General features: G+C 40.8%; 1 protein-coding gene across 3 annotated transcripts in view; it reads left to right on the forward strand.

The window, feature by feature from the left end:
* Positions 1-22590, forward strand: part of shprh (SNF2 histone linker PHD RING helicase) — an 89195-nt gene that overhangs the window by 53509 nt on the left and 13096 nt on the right. For all 3 annotated transcript variants that reach the window (XM_028982162.1, XM_028982163.1, XM_028982164.1), the window contains 8 exons: positions 2631-2887; positions 3045-3166; positions 7050-7138; positions 7250-7342; positions 12117-12224; positions 12363-12505; positions 13479-13652; positions 15175-15237. In XM_028982162.1, the coding sequence (XP_028837995.1) occupies positions 2631-2887; positions 3045-3166; positions 7050-7138; positions 7250-7342; positions 12117-12224; positions 12363-12505; positions 13479-13652; positions 15175-15237 (1049 nt within the window). The remainder of the gene's footprint in view (positions 1-2630; positions 2888-3044; positions 3167-7049; positions 7139-7249; positions 7343-12116; positions 12225-12362; positions 12506-13478; positions 13653-15174; positions 15238-22590) is intronic.

Raw genomic sequence — 22590 nt, forward strand, 5'->3', positions numbered from 1 at the left:
ATAATTTATAAAAAAATAAAGAACAATACAAATCAGAAAATTTAACAGGATTTGTTTGAATGTCAGAACTTGTTCTCTACACTACACTGCGGATGCACACACTCGCAGACGCACACACTCACAATCTCTCACACTGACACACACACACTGCAAAAAATATGTTTCTAACTTAGTAGTTTTGTCCTAATTTCAGTCCAAATCTCTAAAAAATCTTAAATCAAGATACATTTGAAATAGCATAAGAAATTATGTCTTGTTTTCTGATAAAACATCTCAAAATTAAGTGATTGTTTGTTTAAAACAAGCAAAATTATCTGCCAATGGGGTAAGAAAACTAATCTTAATGAGATAAGCATCACTTAATTTTCTCATGCCATTTTTCTTGTCTAGTAATCTTGATTTAAGATTTTTTAGATATTTGGACTGGAAACGAGACAAAATTACTAGGTAAGAAAAGTGTAGTTTTTTTTTTTGCAGTGTAGTTATACATGACAACAGATTGAAAAATGAATGGTCCAAAAAAGGCTAGTGAATAAAAACATGTCTTTAGTCCTTTAATGCAAAGTAACTATAGCATCCCTGCTTTACTACTGTTATTAACGAGCTAACACTAACTTGTCATGCCTGTCAAGCTGGATGACGGGTAAACATTTACATTTACAGCATTTATCAGACGCCCTTATCCAGAGCGACTTACAATCAGTAGTTACAGGGACAGTCCCCCTGGAGCAACTTAGGGTTAAGTGTCTTGCTCAGGGACACAATAGGCAAGTCGTCCACACGGAGACGCAGAGAACGCTGTTTCATTGCTCCTCCACACCTGTAGGTGGTGCTGTAAGTCCCCGTCTAGTTCTCCTCCGCGGCGAGTTAAACACCAGCACCAGGGACATTACGTTCCTCTCTTCAAAACGGAACAAAAGTAGGATTCTGTAGCGACTTACCCTGCTGCTGAACTCCATCGATTCAATCGATTCTTTGTTGCAGCCCTAGTTACTTCCCAAATCTCTGATGGCGCAGTATTTTCCTGAAGAAATCAGAGCTCATGAAAACTTTTAATATGACTGGCTTTAGTCTGAATTGTGAGGCCTTTGTTATAGCTAACAGACTTTTCATTTTAATCTGAATATTCCACTGCAAATGAGACTTTTCGTAAGTGGTATTAGCCAAGTGGGTAACACACTTCCCTAAGACCCAGGTTAAAATGCACTTACAACAATCATGTCCCTGAGCAAGACACTTAACCCCTGAGTCCCTGTAAAGGTGTCTGATAAATGCCATAAAAAATTCAAGGCCAGCCCATTTTCCACTGCAGCAGAGCTCCACGAAACCTGGTCACCTGAAGTCCCTGTGTCAACCAGAACAGTTTGTCGGATTCTGTCTCGAAATGGTCTCCATGGTCGAACCAGTGCCCAGAAGCCAGCACTAAACAAAAGACATAAAAGAAACTGTCTGGCATTTGCCAAGGCCCACAGCCTGCTAAAAGGAAAAGTGGCCGAAGGTGGATTGTTCAGATTAATCTTCTGTTGAATTACACCACAGTCGCCACAAATATTGCAGGAGACCTACTGGGGCCCGCATGGATCCAAGATTCACCCAGAAAAGAGGAAAAATCATGGCTTGGGGTTACATCCAGTATGGGGGTGTGCGAGAGATCTGCAGGGTGGAAGGCAACATCAGTAGTCTGAAATACCAAGAAATCTTAGCTACCTTTTATATTCCCAACCATAAAAGAGGCCAAATTCTGCAGCAGGATGGTGCTCCATCACATACGTCCATCGCCACGTCAAAGTTCCTCAATGCAAAGAAGATCAAGATGCTTTAGAATTGGCCAGCCCAGTCACCAGACATGAACATCATTCAGCATGTGTGGGGTAGGATGAAAGAGGAAGCATGGAAGATGAAACCAAAGAATATTGATGAACTCTGGGAGGCATGCAAGACTGCTTTTTTTTTTTTTTTGCTGTTCCTGATTACTTCATCAATAAATAGTATAAATCCTTGCAAAACCGCATGGATGCAGTCCTTCAAGCTCATGGAAGTCATACAAGATATTTAATTTAGATCTCACAGCACCACTAAAAACATATTTTTGTATTTGCAGTAAATTTGGTCAATTTCTGTATAAGCAACAAAACTTTTGTCTTGCCAAAATTTGACCTTTCTGATTAAATGATAAATATTTTTTCAGTTAAACTAATTCATTTCAATGCATTAAACATCATTTGGTAGGGTTTTCGTTTTTCATATGAGCTATTTCTAACACCAATTGATTCATTAAAAGTCCGGGACTGTAGGTGGGAGAGGGTTGCATGAAGGGCAGACAAGATTGCATCATCTGTGGAGCGGTTTAGCCAGTAGGCGAACTGAAGTGGGTCCAAATTCTATGGAAGCTGGGTCTTCTTATGCCTCAGTACCAGCCTCTCAAAATACTATGTAATGATGGGTGCTATGGACCGGTAATCATTGAGGCAGGACACAGTTGAATTCTTTGGCACTGAGATGATCTTGGTGGTTTTGCATTTGTTAGTGCAAAGGGGTTTACAAATAATTATTCTTGTTTTTTTTAGGGAGTTAACTGTTGTTCAGGTGCAGAGAGGTCAGCTCAGTAGTTTTGGTTTTCTCACCCCCAGATCCAGGTTCCTCCTCAGATGGAGGAAATCCATTGGTTGACCTTTTCTGCTGTAGAAGGTCATTTCTACAACCGCCAACATGAGGTATGCTCCCAGGATGCTCTTCTGAAGTTGCGTAAGATCTCTGATTGGTCTCTGCGAGTTGGGAGTTTGGACCGGCGCACTGTGCATTGCATTCTTTATCCACTGCTGCGCCTGCGTCAGGCCTGCTGTCACCCTCAAGCTGTTAGGGGGGAATTTCTTCCATTTCAGACAAGGTAAGTCAAATTCCTATCTGTATTGATGTTGTATGTGTGATGGATATAAAAAGTGTATATAAAAAGTATACACACGCCCCTGTTATTATGCCAGTTTTTTATTTTTCTGTTCTTCCCATATCCCATATCGTCCTAATCTGTCTACCTGCCTTTGTAGCACCATGACAATGGAAGAGCTCTTGAAGTCCTTACAGAAGAAATGTCGACTGGAGTGTGAAGAAGCTCATCGATTGTTGGTGTGCGCCCAGAATGGCCTGGCTGGAATTCATATTATTAAAGGTACAAACACTACAGCAGGCATGTGCATTTTTTGAAACAATGTATGGTCAGTACATGCTTAAGCTATACAAACAAATTGGCTGCAAAAGCAGATAGCTCATGATTTATACTCGGATGCAACCTTTCTACTCATACTACACAAACAGCGTCCAAGCCATAAGCTGAGGTGCCATGCTTGTACTTCAGTTTGAGAACAGTCACTGTTCTCAAAAAGCAAAACAGGATCAAACATGGTCAGATGATTTGAGAACAGTCACTTTTTAATTGTGACCGTTAGGACTTGTTTGTTTTAGTTCACATTTGGTTTGGTAATTTTTTTTTTCCGTTTTCATCTGTCTGTATAATGAATGCATGGGTTTTCTTGTTATTCATAAGCATATTGTTTTCATGATGTAACTACACTACATTTTCAAAAATGGCAAATGCATGTAATATAATATAAAATCTGGTTAACATAAAGTTCTTTATTTGAAGCTCAAGAAAGGTAAATTAATGAAAATGTGTTGGAGCTTAGAATGCTTAATTGAGCTAAAATTAAAACAAGATAAATTAAATAAAAAGAAAATCTAAATTAAAAGGGCAAGTTTTTTAAGTGTCAGAAGGACCGAGCATCCCTAATAAAGTGGCGATGCTGCTGTATGAGCCCCTTGTAGGGCCCCCTTTGCTGGCAATGACACTGTAGGAGTACCACTTAAAAGGGGCCCCATTTTACAAATGCTACCAATGCTAAAATAAGCATTCAATGCATTTCAATGGGCAAATGACCCTGTTTGAGCGTTAATAGCTCGCCACACCCAGTCCGATCGCTTATAAAAGTAATAGCACACCTCATACAATAAAGTACAAATTTTTGATATATAGCACGCCGGTGTGCGTTTCTTCGGTACAAGTCCCGAAAAAAGTCTGAAATAACAGAATTGTGCGTGATCCATAAATCAGACAGAGGCAAACCATATGTCAAAACGTCAGTCTTGGCGAGACACCATCAAAAACGTCTTTGTATGTCAAACCATCTGGACACAAAATTTTGGACTAGGATAATAAACGCGTTCCAAAAACGCTTTTAGGGGAATTGCGCAGAGACTGTAAATCCGACCGAGCCAAGCCATATGTCAATCCGTGCAGAACCAAAGGCTGCACAACCTGACGTGTGTGTGCACTGAACCGTGTCATCACAAATTTTAAGAAACCAATTTTTTTCACACTTTTAATAGTTTGGTCACAAATTGTGGACGTCCGGTAGTCCCCAATGAAGTAACCAATATGTCATTTTGTGCGTTTCATGGTCTTAGCGTGGCAGCCACAAAAGCAAGATATGGTCTTTTTTGCTTTTTTCCTAAACTTCTTCCTCTGCACAATAGTAAACCATACTTTTTAAATTTTGAACCTGATTTGTGGGTGGCCCGTACGACCTACCAAAACAAACAATATGCAGAAGGACTGACCTCTCCGTTGTTTTTGTGCTTTTCACGGTCTTAGCGATGCAACCTTGAATGTAACACATGTCCTTTTTTACCTTTTTCCCAGTTTTCCGGGTTTTCCAAACCCCCGTTGGCGGCACCAACACGTCCCATATGCTAGATCGTCGGACTTCATTGCTTGATTTTTGGGTCGCTAGCTTCAATGGTTACCCTCAGGGAGCCAAAAACAAATTCCCAGCACAATAGTAAATGGTCTGTCATACTGACAGACCCAACTAGAAAAGGGAAGTTGGTGCACAAATGTCGATTTTGGCTTGGAAAGCAATGAAAAGACAATAGAATGGAAGAATAAAGGGGAAGAATGAAATCAATGCTGAATTAGTTAGTTTCGTGGAATTGGTAAAATTGTAAGAAAAAAGGAAGAAGAGGAAGAGTGGAGTCAGAATAGGGAGTGATGCTTGGAGCATGTTGAAAAATGTTTTGTAAAATACATTGGGGCTGAATTAGATTATGGAAGGGTGAATGGAGGAGAGGGGGGTTAGAGGAGAGAGGTTAAATGTGGTCAGGCTGCTATAGCAGTGACCAATGTTACGTCCCTGGTCTAGGGTCAGGGACATAGCAAATGGGAAAAAGCAGCAGAAATTCCATAACGACGCGATTGCACTTATGGCTAACCCGAAGGGGGAGGAGTCCAATCATGTGCTGATGAGGAGCCACCCTGCAACATTACAGAGAGGGACAGACACACAAACAGAACATACACATACTCCGCCATGGGACGTCACACCCCCACCACCAAAAATCAACACCTAAAAAACTAAAACAGGTAGTGCAGTGGACCCAATGTATACCTCGAAGTGTTGTAATGCTAAAATCAATGCTAATGCCTCGTTTTCGATGGTGCTGTAGTTCACCTGATGTTTCATGAACTTTTTAAGAAGCAGATGGGATGATCAACTCCATCCGCATCTTCTTGTAACAGCACAGTCCCAGCTCCAACAGCACTGGCATCCACCTCCAGTTTGAAAGGGCACTGGAAGTCAGGAGCAGCAAGAACAGGGGTACTGCAAAGAAGGTTTTTCACAGATACAAAAGCATTCTGGCATTCATCGTTCCAACTAAACTGTACACTGCCCCACAGCAGTTCAGTCAATGGGACTGAATCCCAAGGACTCCTGAACAGTTTCACGAATGGCAAATAATAATAGTTGTGGAGACCCTCATCCCATTCTTTAGCTGAAGCAATAAGTATGGAGCATGGACTTCAGAGTTTGGTGAAAACGCTCAAATGCTTGCGACTGAGGATGGTAAGCACTTGATACCAGATGGTTTATTTTTAATTGTTCCAAAGCTTGATTAAAGAGGCGAGACAGGAAATTCGAACCTTGGTCCGTTTGGAGTCCAAAAAAAGTTCAAAAAAGGAAAAAAAACTTGACTAAGGCACTCACTATATTCTCAGCCTTTAGTGAGTGTAAAGGAAATGCTTCCAGAAAATGGAATATTTAAAACCTGTTTTGGTATGAGGAAGTGGACCAACACAATCTAAAATTATTTTACAAAAGGGTTCAGTTAGGACAGGCACAGGACAGAGTGGCGCGGGCAGAATTGACTGGTTCAGTTTACCAGCCAATTGACAAAAATGACACGATCGACAATATTGAGCAACATCGGAGTTCAACCCAGGCCAGAAGAAATGGCGCAAAATCCGGTTATATGTTTTTGTTACTCCTAAGTGTCCAGACATCACGTTGTCATGCCCTAAACACAGTACCTGAGACCAAAACTTAAGAGGAACCACCACTACGTCATCAGCAGTTGGAGGAGTCTACTTCCTCCTCAAGATCCCTTTATCTCAGAAAAAAGCTACTGATTTTTCAGTTATGTTGGCCTTCTCAACAACAGACTAACGACACTGCATTTTCTTTGCTCCTGGGACATAAGCGTTTTACTTACAGGCAGCGACATTGTCTCATCACACTGGACAGTAACAGCGCACATCCACAGCGCTCCATCCACCACTCCGCCGTCTGAAGGTGCTGCGCAGGAGACCAGAGGGTCAGAAACAGCCATAAACGTATCACACAAATCAGCTGTACTCTGCTGGCATGCCAGTGCTCGTGTGACTGCACAAGCAGGGAAAACAGACTCAGAACCCAGCACCACAGGAGATTGCTGACCCAAGTATTCTAACTAACTTTTCAAGATGATTTAATTGAATGTTATGTTGTAGTCTATGGTGTCAAAAGCTGTACTAAAGATGAAAAAGGTGTTTTAATAACAAATTGTTTGTGAAAACTGTAAAACATTTGATAACATTTTGATTAGTGCCTATTGTTCCATGTCTTGTCTTTCATTGCCAAGCAACATTGCTTATTCCTGTGCACCTTTACCTTAGGATTCTTAGATATCGTCACAAAAATATTATGTGTTTTTATCTGTCTGTCTGTCCTCTAAACCTTTAGGGGAGTTTGTAGAAGCTACAGAGATGTACAGAGAGGTACTTTACTCATCAGAAGACCATAAATACAGAATTAAAACTGATTCCTTACAGGTATGCCTACCTTCTATACCCTGCTATACTGTGTTCAGAGGCAGTGTTTGTCATTCATAACATCTACATTTTTACCCCAGTGTTTTCTTTGTTACTTTTCTCTATATACAGAGACTTCATGCTACTCATAATTTAATGGAGCTGCTGAATTCAAAGTACCCTGGGATACCTCCAACACTCAGGGACGACAAGCTAAAAGAGGAGGTTAGCGGAGTCTTCTTTCTTTATTACATACTTTTTATTCATTTATATATTTAGCTATTTTTATATCCAGTCATGTTTATTCCTTACATGATTATGTTTCTTATTATGTCAGATGGAAAACAGCCAAAAACATGGGACCACTTTTTGGCAAGCTCTCACATCCACAATATTTATCGTAGACACCTGTATCTCAATATACCGCATCTCCATGACTCCACTGTTTATTCACTTTTTTCCCAAGTGGCCACGCCCCAAGACGTAATATTTGTCACTTCTTTTTTCCCTTTCACCTTGATTCAACATTTCAACATATTGACATGAAACGTGTTACACACCTTCATCTAAGGCCATCTTAAGTTTCTCTTTCACTTTTTCACCCCACCCCTCTTTATCACTCTTTAATAACTCTATCCTTCAATTCTCCCCCATGCATTTTACAGAGCAACAGTGGTCACACTTTCTGCCTTCCAACCACCACATATTTCACCCATTCATCTAATATAAACAATTAAACCACAAATAACCTCTCACCCCACTAATGCAAATTATTTAGCATTTATCAGACTCCCTTATCCGAAGCAACTTAGTTAGTTACAGGGACAGTCACCCTGGAGCAACTTAGGTTTAAGTTTCTTGCTCAGGGAAACAATGGTAGTAGCCTAGTGGGTAACACACTCGCCTATGAACCAGAAGACCCAGGTTCAAATCCCACCCGGTGCTACAAAAGTCATCAAATTTAATGTGATCCATCATGGCCACGCTACGTTAGCATTTTTGAAGACTAGCTCCATCTTTCTTTGGGAGGTGGAGGGTACATTTGTAATGTGATGCTTTCATCTACAGGCACTAAAATATTATTGTATTGGGTAAAATCAGTAAAATTGAAAGTGATGTGCTGGTGAAATGGGAGAATCCTCCAAAGACACAGGGGGATGAGGGGAAAGAGGTTAAATGTGGGTGAATTGGTTAAAATTGGTGAATTCTTGAAATGTTTGGTGAAAGGTAGAAAGTGCTGTCATTGTTGCTCTGTAAAATGCATTGGTGTGAATGGGAGGATGGAGAGAAAATAGAGGAGTGAAGGAGAGGGGGGTGAGGGGAAAGAAGTTAAATGTGGTTAAATTATGTAAACTTGGTGAATAGGTGAAATACTTGGTGGTTAGAATTCTAAAACAGTTGTCATTGCTGCTCTGCAAAATGCATGAGAGTGATTGGGAGGATGGAGAGAAAAAAGGACGAGAGGGGATGAGGGGATAGAGGTTAAATATGGTTGAATTGGTTAAGATTGCTGAATATTTGAAATGTGTGGTAGTTGAAAGTGTTGTCATTGTTGCTCTGTAAAATGCAATGTAGTGAATTGGAGGATGGAGAGAAAATAGACGTGGAGGAGAGGGGGATGAGCGGACAGAGTTAAATGTGGTTGAATTGGTTAAACTTGGTGAATAGTTGAAATGTGTGGTGGTTGAAAGGCGTTGTCATTGTTGCTTTGTAAAATGCATGGGAGTGAATGGGAAGATGGAGGGATAAATAAAAATTGATTAAGGTGTGGGGGTTAAAGAATGAAAGGGAAAATTATGTTGACTTCAGATGAAGGCGTGTTTCATTCCAATATATTGAAATGTGAGGAACCTAGGACAGGTTAAATTTCCCATTATAAGTGAATGGGGAAACAAGAGGGGATGAAAAGGAGGAGTGTGGGCATGGCCACTTGGCAAAAAAGTTAATGAACTGAAGATGCCTATTGTGCCTTAGTTGTTATGTAGTTTTGCAATGGTTTGCAATGGTTGCAAAGGATGGAAGAATCCTAGACAAGGAGTAGCTCAGAAAGGAACCTCCTTCCAGGGAAGCAAGAATGGACATTAATGCAGTCTTACTGTTAACACTGGGTTAACTAAAGTAATGCGTATAGGGAGTCCATTTTTAATGCAGAGCCTAAGAAAGTGCGAAGGCCCTATTGTACCCGTAAGGATTAATATTAGGGCCAGAGAAATGAAGGTCCAAAGACTTATTGTTTCTGCAAAGATTGTTATCATTATTCTCCTTCTTGAAGAGTTTGCATTTTTAGGTGAGCTGCTATCAAACTGTCATGTGTCAATGTGTATTTTTCAATTGTTCCTTGACAATCGCTGATATTCTCTCGTGTTGGTGTATAACTGTGCTCTGATATACATTGCATCCAGAAAGTATTCACAGCACATCAATTTTACTTTTACTTTACTTTATTTTTTGCAGACGCTTTTATCCTATATATATATATGTGTGTGTGTGTGTGTGTGTATGTATGTATATATACATATGTATGTATGTATGTGTGTGTGTGTGTGTGTGTGTGTGTGTGTATATATATATATATATATATATATATATAATTATTTTCTGCAGTGTGTACGCATGTGCGTGTGTAAGTGTTAGATTTGTCTGAAATACTTTTTGAATAAGAGGGTTTCAACAAAGGAGAACAGAGTTGATTGGAATCGGAGACCCTGTGAAGAGGGAATTTTCAGTCTCATTTCATTTGCAGATCTGAGAGACCGTACAGGAGTGTAGCTAGGTAGTATTGTATTGATATAGGAGGGTGCAGTTCTATTTACATCCCTGTAGGTGAGCATCAAGGATTTGAACTCAATGTGAGCAGCTACCGGGAGCCAGTAGAGAGAGGTTACAGCCTTATTCCAAAATGTATAGCCCTCTTTGTGCACTAGGACAATAATCATTTTTTCTACCATTTTTAACTATTCCTATTTAAATGCAGTTATCTTAATTTTTATTCATCTAAGAATTCTTTGTTCACATGGTAAAATACAACACTTGGGCCTGCATATCTATAGATTTTAACCTTTTATTTATTCTCATAAAGATAAAGTAAAGTAAAAATCTCATTTCAGGGCAGTTAATGCAAGCAAATTGCAAGAAAAAGTAGAAAACACCTTTAGTTTTTTCACTTTTTCACAAAGCAATACAATTGTATTCTTAAAAAAATAATATAATTTACTGGTTCAATACACTGTTGACAAACATTAGAAACTTGAAGCCATTATGCTGGAAATTTAGGTCACTAATTGCAGTTTTTTGAAGGGATGGCAATAGGCATAGCCAAGCGTCCCCTATAACTTCCTATAATCCATCTTGGCCTTCCTGAATGTGGTGTTTCTAGCTGCTGGACCTACCTTGTCATCCAGTGCTTGTGGTTAGGGTATACCTGGTTACTTTTCTCCACTGTGACAGTGTCCATGCAAGTCTTGTTGTAGCAAAATAGCACAATGTAGCAGAATGTAGCACTGTCAGTGTAGAGTTCCAGGTCAGGATGTTCAAAAATGTCCCAGTTTGTCCTGTCAAAGCAGTCCTGCAGCTGAAGAGAGGCATCTTCAGGCCAGGTTGTGGTGGAGTGATAGTTGGAGCAGATGCGGAGGAATGTGGAGGAGCAGATGCGGAGGAATCAACATGTGGTCAGACTGGGCCAGGTGTGGGAGCTGTAGCCTAGCTTGATGTTCGCTTGATGACCTTATCTAGCGTGTTCACTCCTCTGGTAGTACACTTAACGTGCTGATGGAATTTGGGGAGCACTTTCATTTGGAAAGAACTGGCTTGAGTTTGGCCAGGCGCCTCAGATGAAAAAAGTATGAAAAGATTAATCATTTAAAGTATGAAGTATGAAGCGAGGTCCATACAGGGGTCACCATTACCAAAAAGCATACCTTCCATCTTATTATCATTTAGGTCCAGGAAATTTAAGGCCATCTACCTCTTGACATCAATCAGACAGTCAAGAAGAGGTTGGATAGAGCACCCCTAGATGGATGTGTGCCTTTCCAAACCTGTCCAATCAACTGTTTTTTTCCACATATGTACTCCAACTAAGCTGTAGAAACATCCCAAAAATGATCAAGGGAAACAGGATGCACCTGAGCTCAGTTTTGAGCTTCATGGCAAAGGTTGTGAATACTTATGTACATGTGCTTTCTCAGTTTTTTTATTTTTAATAAATTTGCCACATTATCATTGTGGTGTTGTGTGTAGAAAAAAATACTTTTGGAATAACATGTAACATTACAGAATATGGAAAAAGTGATGCACTGTGAATAGAATGGAATAAAATGCCTTTTATTGTAAGCATGTACAATGAGATTAAAATCAACTCCTTCACTGCAGACATATATGTAGAAAATAATTCAAGAAAAATACAAGCTGTCAGAAATTCCACAAACTTGCACATTATTTCACATGGGATTATTGTACATTGTTACACAAAAGTATTTCACTGGAATGAACATGTACAGTGAGTAATGGATGTTGGACAGGCAACAATTATATTGCACTTGCAGATATTCCACAATATTTTCAATGCCAATTAAATATTAATATTGCACAGCTGGACGATAGAAGTCTGGGGGAATGGGGGTTAGAGTGGTTGAGGCTTTTGGGGAAAAAATGTTCTTGAATCTGTTTAATGTTATTATCAACATTATGGTGTTGAAGGCTGAGCCATAAAGAGCATCTGGATGTAGCTCTGCTCCTTGATGTGCTGGAGAACCAGGCTCTCAAAGCACTTGATGATTACCGGAATGAGGGCCACAGAATACTTTCCAGAGGCACTGTATATATACAATGGCTGAATTATTAAAACAGTAAATATTGATCAATTCATTGTAAGTTATTTAAAATCGATTGACAGTAAAATAAGCAGTACATGAAAAGATTTCTAATTTGATGTGTACATGAGTAATGTGGCTGTATTTGTGAATGAACATCAGTGTTTCTATATTTGTGTGCATTCCAGGCTGAGCAGATACGGCAGCACTACATGACCAAGTCGAACTCTAAGGTGTTGGAAGCCCATCAGGCACTTCAGCCGATTGTACAGAACATAAAAGAGCTAAAACGCAAAGTAACTCCAGCAACCATGATATTTACAAAATTCACAATTATTTAGTTTATGAGTGCTACTAACTTACGGAACTACCGTTTACTGCAGTGACAAGTTGTAGTGACTTGTTTTTTGTCTGACCTCTCCTTGTGGGCGAAGATTAACATGCACTCACCCTGGTGGCTGGATATCACACAGAAAGCTATCCAGCACTCAGTGGATGATGATCTGGTGCTGCGTGTCAAGAATGAGCTCACCGGCAACTACAAAGATCAGACCAACAAGCTGTCAATGGCAGTCAAGTAATACAAAGCTCTGTTGTGTTGTATTAAATCATTTTAGACACTTATGGCAGAGGAACACTACAGGCCAGAAATTAGCCAATTTTTTTAGTTTTATTTTACACTTCCTAAAAAAATAAAAGGAACACTTAAACAACAATGTAACTCCAAGTAACTCACACATCTGTGAAATCAAACTGTCCTCTTAGGAAGTAACACTGACTGACACTCAATTTTACTTGCTGTTGTGTATATGGAATAGAAAACGGGTAGAAATTATAGGCAATTAGCATGACATTCCCAATAGAGGTGTGATTCTGCAGGTGATGACCACTTCTCAGTTCCTATGCTTTCTGGCTGATGTTTTGAATGCTGGTAGAGCTTTCACTCTAGTGTGTTGTTTAAGTGCTCCCTTCATCATTTTTAGCAGTGTATAACTCTTACACTCCATGTTGTTACATTACACTTCAAAATCAGTCAGTTATTTTTTTTTTTGTCTTTTCTTGTAATAAAGAAAACATTGTTGAAAGGTCTGGCCTGTAGTGTCATCTTGTGCTGAAAAGCATCTAACATCTTTGTAGTCTCAAACATTGCACTCTCCTTTTTTGGGAATTCAGATTAATGTACTAGATTTACTAATAGCACATATTCAACATAAATGAATAGCATATTATAGTAGTTTTATAAAAATAGTATTAAACTTAAAAGCTGCTTCCTGTTTAATACAATGTTGAGGGGTGAGTGATATGGGCATAGAAATGACATTTTGCCAACTTGACTTTTTTAATCAAACATTATGTGTTGGTTTTTATATATATATAACATGTTTAATATCTTTTGTATTTTCCATGTTAATTAATCTTTAGAATGGTAGATAAATGCCATTAATGTAAAGGCTATGACTAAATGACTTATGACTAAAACATATTTTCTGAGCAAACTTTATTTAATTTCTTTTTCCAGATTTTTTACTTTGATGTTTACGTTTTGGCAGATTCCAAGATATTCGTGGTCTGCAATTCATGCTCTGCACACAGATGGAAGATCTGATAAAATCCCAGAAAGCTGTACAAGATGCTGTGAAGAAGCTGGAAGGTCCACCCTCACATGAGACCATTGAACAGACCACCATCTGCCACTTACGGCCAGTTCGAATGCCACTGAACAAGTATGAATTTAATTTACATTTACATTTAAGGCATTTGGCAGACGCCCTTATCCAGAGCGACTTAAATCTACGTAAATCTAACTACAGGTTATACACAGAAACTTGCTCAGGGACACTTGCTCAGTGGGATTTGAACCTGGGTCTTCTGGTTCATATGCGAGTGTGTTACCCACTAAGCTACTACCACCCTGTTTGCTGCTTCATTTTTTATTTTGGCAATTGATGAATTACAAAGTCCCCCTTTGCCACGAAAATGAACTTAATCCCAATAAACCCATTTCCACTGCATTTCAGCCCTGCCACAAAAGGACCTGCTGAGATCATTTCAGTGATTTAATCTTTAAGGCTGGAGATTATTCTTTCATGCTTATTGAGTTAGAATAACAGACTTGATGCTTTAAAAGGAGGGTGCTTGAAATCATTATTCACCCTCTGTTAACCATGGTTACCTGCAAGGAATGATGTGCATGCAGTCATCATTGCGTTGCATAAAAAGGGCTTCACAGGCAAGGATATTGCTGCCACTAAGCTTGCACCTAAATCAATAATTTATTGGGTCATCAAAGACTTCAAGGAGAGCGGTTCAAGAGTTGTGAAGAGGCTTCAGGGTGCCCAAGAAAATCCAGCAAGTGCCAGAATAGTCTCCTAAAGATGATTAAGCTGCAGTATCAGGATGCCACTAATGCAGAGCTTGCTCAGGAATGGCAGTAGGTGAGGTGCTGCACACACAGTGAGATTTTTGGAGGAAGGCCTAGTGTGGGTGAAGAACAATCCCTTTTCCAGCATGATGGAGCACCATGCCATAAGGCCAAAATGATAAATAAGTTGATCAAGGGACAGAACATTGAAATTTTATGAGTGCCATCAGTCAGGATTTGGTACAGAAGTTGACTGACAGTATTCCAGGGCCGAATTGCTGAGATCTTAAAAAAGGGCCAACGCTGCAAACTTTTTTTTTTGCATAATTGTAATTGTCAATAAAGACATTTTGCCCAGGGAGCAGTGTGGGGGGGTGCTTTGCTCAGTGGCACCTCAGTGGCACCTTGGCGGATTGGGCCAGTATAGGCCATCCAGGGGGTGCCTCAAATGGAGGAAGAAAAAACTGGCCACTGACGCGTTTTTACGTGATTTTGTTGTAAGAAAACAACAAAATGCCTTTTATACATCGCTTAGCGGTAAAATGCCATTAAAGTGCAGTTCTGAACATGCTTTCAGCCCTTCAACGGATGGTGGCTGCATCCCACCACCTCTCCGTAATGATACAGCGCTCTGTGGGCACCACCAAAAATCTTGCCTAGGGCTTCAAATGTGGTGGTAGTAGCCTAGTGTGTAACACACTTGCATATGAACCAGAAGACCACAAAGTCACAGATTCAAACCCAGGTTTACTACCATTTTGGTCCCTAAGTAAGACTGCTATCCCATAATTTGCTAAATGCTATAAATGTAAATCACAGTATTACACATTTATTAATGGAGTGTTCTCCTGATCATTTACTTGTTTGCCTCTCTTATGATTTAGCTGTGCATTTTGCAAAGCCGATGCACTTTTCAGTGACTATGAATCCAAGCTGTTCTCCCACACGTAAGTGATGTATTACTTTTTGTTTTGTTTAAAAAAAATTCTATTAAACTGTACAACACTCTCATTCTATAACTATTGATAAAAGTGCAGTTTATGGTTAAAAGTGTAGCATGCCCAACAGTATATGAAATCATTTGGACTTCATACAAAGGAATTTTAAGTACTAGTCTTTTGCACTGATTCACTCCAAGGGGACTGAAATCTGGAATGGTAATATACACTTCTCAAAAAAAAAAGGAAACACAAATATCCTAGATCTGAATGAATTAAATATTCATTCATGAAATATGAATGTGACAACAGAATTACACAAAAATGATTGATGGAAATCAAATTTTCAATCCATGGAGGTTTGGATTTGAGCCACACAATTTAAATGGAAAAGCACACTACAGGCACACTACAATGCCTTAGTCTTGCAGGAACTGCTGACACACTCCAGCCACATGAGGTCTAGAATTGTCTTGCATTAGGAGGAACCCAGGGCCAACCGCACCATCATCTTATGGCTCTCAAGGGGTCTGAAGATCTCATCTCAGTACTTAATGGCTACCTTTGGTGAGCACATGGGGGGCAGTGTGGAAAGGCAACCCCACACCATTACTGACACACTGCCAAACCGATCATGCTGGAGGATGTTGCAGGCAGCAGAACTTCTCCACGGCATCTCCAGACTCTGTCATGTCTGTCACATGTGCTCAGTGTGAACCTGCTTTCATTTGTGAAGAGTGGCTAATTTGCGAATCTTGCTGTTCTCTGCCAAATGTGCTGCTCTGTGCGGCTCCTGTTCCTCTTGCGCAGAGGTAGCAGTCCTGCTGCTGGGTTGTTGCCTCCTATGGCCTCCTCCACGTCTCCTGGTAGTGCCTCCATGCTCTGGACACTACGTTGACAGACAGAACAAATCTTCTGGCCACAGCTTGCATTGATGTGCCATTCTGGATGAACTGCACTACTTGAGCCACTTGGGTTGTTATGCTGTCCTCACTACAGTGTGTAACTGAAGCTATACAGCTAGTTAAACTCTTCCCGCAAATAATGGCTTGAGTCGTCGTAAGTTTTCTTTACGCCGTTTACTGTGACTCTTCATTTATTTACAGAGACAGAGTGAAAACTATAACACAAGAAAACATAAATTAACCATCCTGTATGTGTTTAACCATCATAAATAAATTGTCTTTGTAACATACATTTACATTTCTTTTCTTAAACAAATAATGCCTTTAACATTAACCTAACACTTTAACTTATGAAATTATGTACTCACGACATTGCATCTGTGGTGATTACAGTGTGAATTACATGCGATGGACCCAGATTACACACAAATGAATTCTAGTGTGGTCTTGACGAATTATAAGGAAACAGGATATGACCCATAACAACTTCCTGTACAAAATAAAAGCACTCGCTAAAAGTCTCTAACTCTGAACCTTTCAAAATAAAGTTGCACTCAAATGATGCCTTAGAAGGCAGCACAGTTGTAGACTCTCAAGCTACCACTTGAGTGAAAGCACCGGCAACATTTAAAAGTGGTCTGTGGTCACCATCTGCAGGACCATTCCTTTATTGGGGATGTCATGCTAATTGCCTATAATTTCCATCTGTTGTCTTTCATTTGCACAACAGTATGTAAAATTTATTGTCAATTGGTGTTGCTTCCTAAGTGGACAGTTTGGCTTCACAAGAAGTGTGATTAACTTGGAGTTACATTGTGTTGTTTAAGTGTTCCCTTTATTTTTTTGAGCAGTGTTTATATAAAAACAAGCTTAATGTGTAGTGTCATTTATTATTTTGTCATTAAATATTTAGTCTCACACCCATCAGTTTATGTTGAACTGATGATGCTAGTATTTTTAAAATTCTGTAAGACAATAGTTGTTCAGCTTGATGTGCTAGCCATTAATGTATTGAATGTTGGTTTTTGCAGTCAAAGTCAACTTTGTCATCTCATCATATACACCAAGAGACGAGATTGCGACGCTTTGGGGATTCATAATGTGCAAAAAAAATGTGCAAATGAAATAACAACAACAACAACATTTCTTATATAGCCCAAAAACACATACAGTATGTCTCAATGGGCTTTGACAGGCCCTACAGTTGACACCCCCCACACTTGACCCTTCTGCACACAAGGAAAAACTCCACACACAAAAAAAAAGAAACCTTGGGAAGGAGTGATACAGAGAGGGACCCCCTTCCAGGGTAGAGTGAGCCTGCAAATGGTGTCAGTGCAGGGTTGGGGATGATATAATAATAAATCCTACAGTTGTAGGGTTGGAGAAGTCCAGGATGTAGTCAGTGTCATGGTCTAGATTACGTGTCCATAATGATGTTACTGGTCCATTTGAAGATCCCTGAAGCTGTAGTTGTAACGGTGGTGGTGGCTGTGGTGACCCTCTGGTTTGTTTCATGGTATGTCCTTGTTTAGCAGTTGTCAGGAACCAGGATTTATTTGCTGGTCTCTTCACTGGGGCCTGCCAGTAGTCTGGGTGATTGATTTCATGTCTCGGAGAAAAACAAACAGAAGCAGCGGCAGACGGTTGCACTGTACGACTGATACTGAAATATGTGGTTATAGTGGTATATTGGAGCTACAGTGGCCCGGTACCCTAACTAGGACAGCCTAACTAGGGTCTGTGTCTAACAGGGGGACTCTGTGATAAACTGGACTTTATAATTGACACTGCCTCAAAAAGAAGTGAAATGAGGGTCTAGGATTTTAACAAAAAGCCAGAGAAAACAGATAGGTTTTGAGATTGGATTTAAACATTTACATTACATTTACAGCATTTATCAGATGCCCTTATCCAGAGCGACTTACAATCAGTAGTTACAGGGACAGTCTCCCTGGAGCAACTTAGGGTTAAGTGTCTTGCTCAGGGACACAATGGTAGTAAGCGGGATTCGAACCCGGGTCTTCTGGTTCATAGGCGAGTGTCTTACCCACTAGGCTACTACCACCCTAAACACTGAGACTGTGTCTGAGTCCTGGACACTGATAGGCAAGCCGTTCCACAACTGCGGAGCTCTATATGAGAAGTCCTGCTGGATAACAACGTTTATTTCTTATATAGCCCAAAATCACATACAGTATGTATCAATGGGCTTTGACAGGGCCCTACAGTTGACACCCCCCAAGATCACACTGTTGTGTAATCGGGGCGAAGACACAGGAACATTTCCTAGATGTAACCCATCCTCCTCGGGAGAATATGAATCCAGCAGGGGCATAGAAACCACAGATAACACAGCAGCTCCTTTTCCCGGTGGATCTACATTGTTCTGTGTTGCATCACTGTCTCTGATCACGTATTTCTTGAGCATGTTCACATGACATACACGCATTTTACATTTTTGGTCAGGAGTGCGAATAACGTAATCAGTGTCACTTAACTGGGACTCCACCACATAAGGACCTGAGAATTTTGCTTGGAGAGCAGACCCCATTAGTGGTAATAAAACCAGAACCCTATCACCCAGCTGAAAAGATTGAGAGACTGCTTTCTGATCATATCGTGTTTTCATAGACCCTTGTGCATGTTGTAAGGAAGCTTGGGCGGTAGCACAAGCATTATGAAGCCCTTCCCGAAAGGAACTGACATGATCCAGCACATTAGTCTCTGTAAATGGTTCAGCTACCCAGGCTTCTTTAAGCAGCTTGAGAGGACCACGCACGGTGTGACCGAATACAAGGTCAGCAGGACTGAATCCCAAGGAATCCTGAACAGCTTCACAAATGGCAAATAACAATAGTGGGAGACCCTCATCCCATTCTTTAGCCGAAGCTAAGCAATAAGTACGGAGCATGGACTTCAGAGTTTGGTGAAAACGTTCTAATGCTCCTTGTGACTGAAGATGGTAAGCACTTGATACCAGATGCTTTATTTGTAATTCTTCCAAAACTTGTTTAAAGAGGCAAGACAGGAAGTTCGAACCTTGGTCTGTTTGGACCAATTTTGGAAGTCCAAAAGTAGAAAAGAACTTCACTTAGGCCCACACTATATTCTTAGCCTTTAGTGAGCATAGCGGAACTGCTTCCGGGAAACGTGTGGCACTACACATTATTGTCAGCAAGTATTTAAAACCTGTTTTGGTACGAGGAAGTGGACCAACACAATCTAAAATTATCTTAGAAAATGGTTCGGTTAGGACAGAGTGGTGCGGGCGGAATTGACTGGTTCGATTTGCCAGCCAACTGACAAACGTGACATGATCGACAATATTGAGCAACATCGGATTTCAACCCAGGCCAAAAGAAATGGCGCAAAATCTGGTTATGTTTTTGTTACTCCTAAGTGTCCAGACATCACATTGTCATGTCCTAAACACAGTACCTGAGACCGAAACTTAAGAGGAACCACCACTGAATTCCAACCGACGTCATCAGCAGTTGGAGGATTCCACTTCCTCATCAAGATCCCTTTATCCCAGAAAAAGGCTACCGAATTTTCAGTTATGTTGGCCTTCTCAACAACAGCTGAACAACACTGTGTTAAAGTAGTCTTTTCGCTGCTCCTGGGATAAGCGTTTTACTTACAGGCAGCGACATTGTCTCATCACCCTGGACAGTAACAGCGCGCGTCCGCTCCCTCCACCACTCCGCTGTCTGATGGGTCAGAAACAGCCATAAACGTATCATACAAACCATCTGTACTCTGCCAGCACGCCTGCGCTCGGGTGACTGCACAAGCAGGAAAAACTGACTCGGAATCTGGCATCACTGAAGAGGGTGGAACCGGAAGAGGAAGAACTTTCCCTCCAGCTAAATCGTTCCCAAGAATAAAATCGATTCCCTGCATAGGCAGTTCGGGTCGCACTGCGACTTTGCACGAACCTGAAAATAAAGCACAGTGCAGGTTTACAATGTGCAATGGCACTTTAACGATGCCTAATTCAATACAGTACATAAGAGCCAAAAAACGTGTCATCAGAAAAGGGCCAGATATTCGCTAAAACAAAAGACTGTGCATCATCGGTGTCTCGTAAAATGCGCACTGACACTGCACTGCTGTTTCCAGCAGCTGCAGAAACTGTACTAGCAAGCACAAAAGGTTCATAAACAGGATCAACAATAGTGGGGACACTCACAGCAGACTGAACAAACCCGTACTCACCTTTATAGGTTTTGGGCATTTAGCGATGAGGTGGCCGGTCTCGTGACAATAAAAACATGTGGGACCATCACTACATGAAATGGGCAAAGATCGAAATACGTTCCAATGCCGTCGGAAACTCACATCCCGATCTGGTTTTCGTGAGACTGAAAAAAACACAACTTTATGAGTAAGCACGAATTCATCTGCGGAGATGGCTGCCTGCACCAGCGTTGGCAGTTTCTGGTCGTTCAGATGAGTGGCAACAGCTTCCAGGACGCAGTTTTTAAATTCCTCCAAAAGGATTAATTCAAGAAACCGTTCCCATGTACTGACTTTTCTGGAAACACACCACCGGTTAAACAAAGCTTCTTTCTCTCTGGCAAACTCCACATAAGTAATTTGCTCACCTTTCCTAGACTTCCGGAACAAGTTCATACGCATTCAGAATTGAAGTCTTTACCACATCATAGTCAGAGCTCTGCTGCACAGAAAGGGAAGTGTAAAATTCCTGAGCCTTCCACAGTAGCAGCGTCCAAACAACTTTAGACCACTGTAAAGTTGTTGCTACCCGTTCAAAATGACTAAAATATTTTTCCACCTTGTTCTCAGAAAATGGAGGCACCAGTCTAATATGCTGGCCAACGTCAAAAGCAGGGGTTTTGCGACTCGATTTGAGGAGGTGACAGGACAGACTTGGAAGCCAATTCAAGTTTGAGATGGTGTTCGTGATCACGTTTTTTCCAACTCCAATTGCTTAAGTTGCAACTGGCGTTCGTGATCACGTTCTTCCAGTTCTAATTGCTTGAGTTGTAGCTGATGCGCCAGTTCCTTCTAACCAGCCCACAAGCTTCTCAGTCAGCCCACAGTTTTGCTGCTACAAGCTTCTCTTGCAGTGACATTTCCTTTAACCGAATTTCACTACAAAAAACTCTCGCCGGACTCTTCCAAGCCCTCAGCAGAGAGTGGACTAACGGATTTACCACAGTACCCCCTTTTCCACCAACCAGATTTTTAATGCTTTTACTACTAAGTCTTTCAACTTTCTATTGGCGCTGGCAATGGGAATGCCATAGAAGTCAGTTACACCCTATAGCTGCTCCTTGACTCTCCTAGCATCTTGTCGGAAGGGAATTCAACAAAACCCTCAAAACCTGTAGCCATAGTGACCAGTAATTCTAACCCCACAGCAAAAGATAAATTGAAATACACGGTGAACTCGCCAATACATAAAAAAAAAAAAAAACACTACACAGACCCAACTACATTGGCACACTGGGTTGTGTACCAGTCATTCTGCTCCTGTGGGATTCTAGGAACTCCAGCTCCTAATCTACCTAACCTATCAGCTACCTGAGATCTAGCTAGTCTTCGGGGAAGTTACCAGTTTTAGGCACCTTTAAGCGCAAGCTCGCAACATTTCCAGTCTCTGACTGAGACAGAAATGCTCAACGCGTACCTTCCCCTGGATTTTTCCCCAAAAACAACAAACCAAAACAACAAACAAACATAACAAACAGTGCCCGTTGGAAGGACAAGGCAGAATCCAGCTGGACAGCTGTACCTAATCAGAGTTCACAAGAAAACCCACATAAACATAAAAAAAAAATTCAAACTCACCCAGATGAGAACGGCAAGGTCCACAGCCTACACGATATCCTACCCATGAGATAGGAAGTCCCGGACGAGCCCCCAAAATTTGTTACGTCCCCGGTCTAGGGTTAAGGACATAACAAATGGGACATAGGATCAGAAACTCCAAAACGACGCGACAACACTTAAGGCAAATTTTTTATTACAATCAAGGACATTTAAACAACAAAACACACACAAAACATGTCTAAGTTAGTCTTGTCTTCTGGTCACAATTCTTCACTTCATAGCACTTCCTTCTTGCTTCACACCAACACTCTTTTCACTTCACCAACAACTCTCCTCACACCACATCCTTGTCCCAAAGCAGCTGCTATTTTGAGTCCTCTTCCCTATTACAGCCCACCAATCATGGCAGGAAGTGGGAGGAGTCCAATCATGGGCTGATGAGGTGCCACCCTGCAACATTACAGAGAGAGAGACAGAAAGAGAAAGAGACACACACACAAACAGAACACAACCATAGTCTGCCATGGGACGTCACAGTGCTTAACAGGGTGACTGTGTGATAGTGGACTATAATTTAAAAGCTCACTGCAAATAAGATCAGGCTTTTTAATCAGGGGTCTAATGACTGCTACCTTGAACGAACTTAGTACGTGGT

The sequence above is a fragment of the Denticeps clupeoides genome, chromosome 1 (genome assembly GCF_900700375.1).
Source record: "Denticeps clupeoides chromosome 1, fDenClu1.1, whole genome shotgun sequence".
Taxonomy (NCBI): domain Eukaryota; kingdom Metazoa; phylum Chordata; class Actinopteri; order Clupeiformes; family Denticipitidae; genus Denticeps; species Denticeps clupeoides.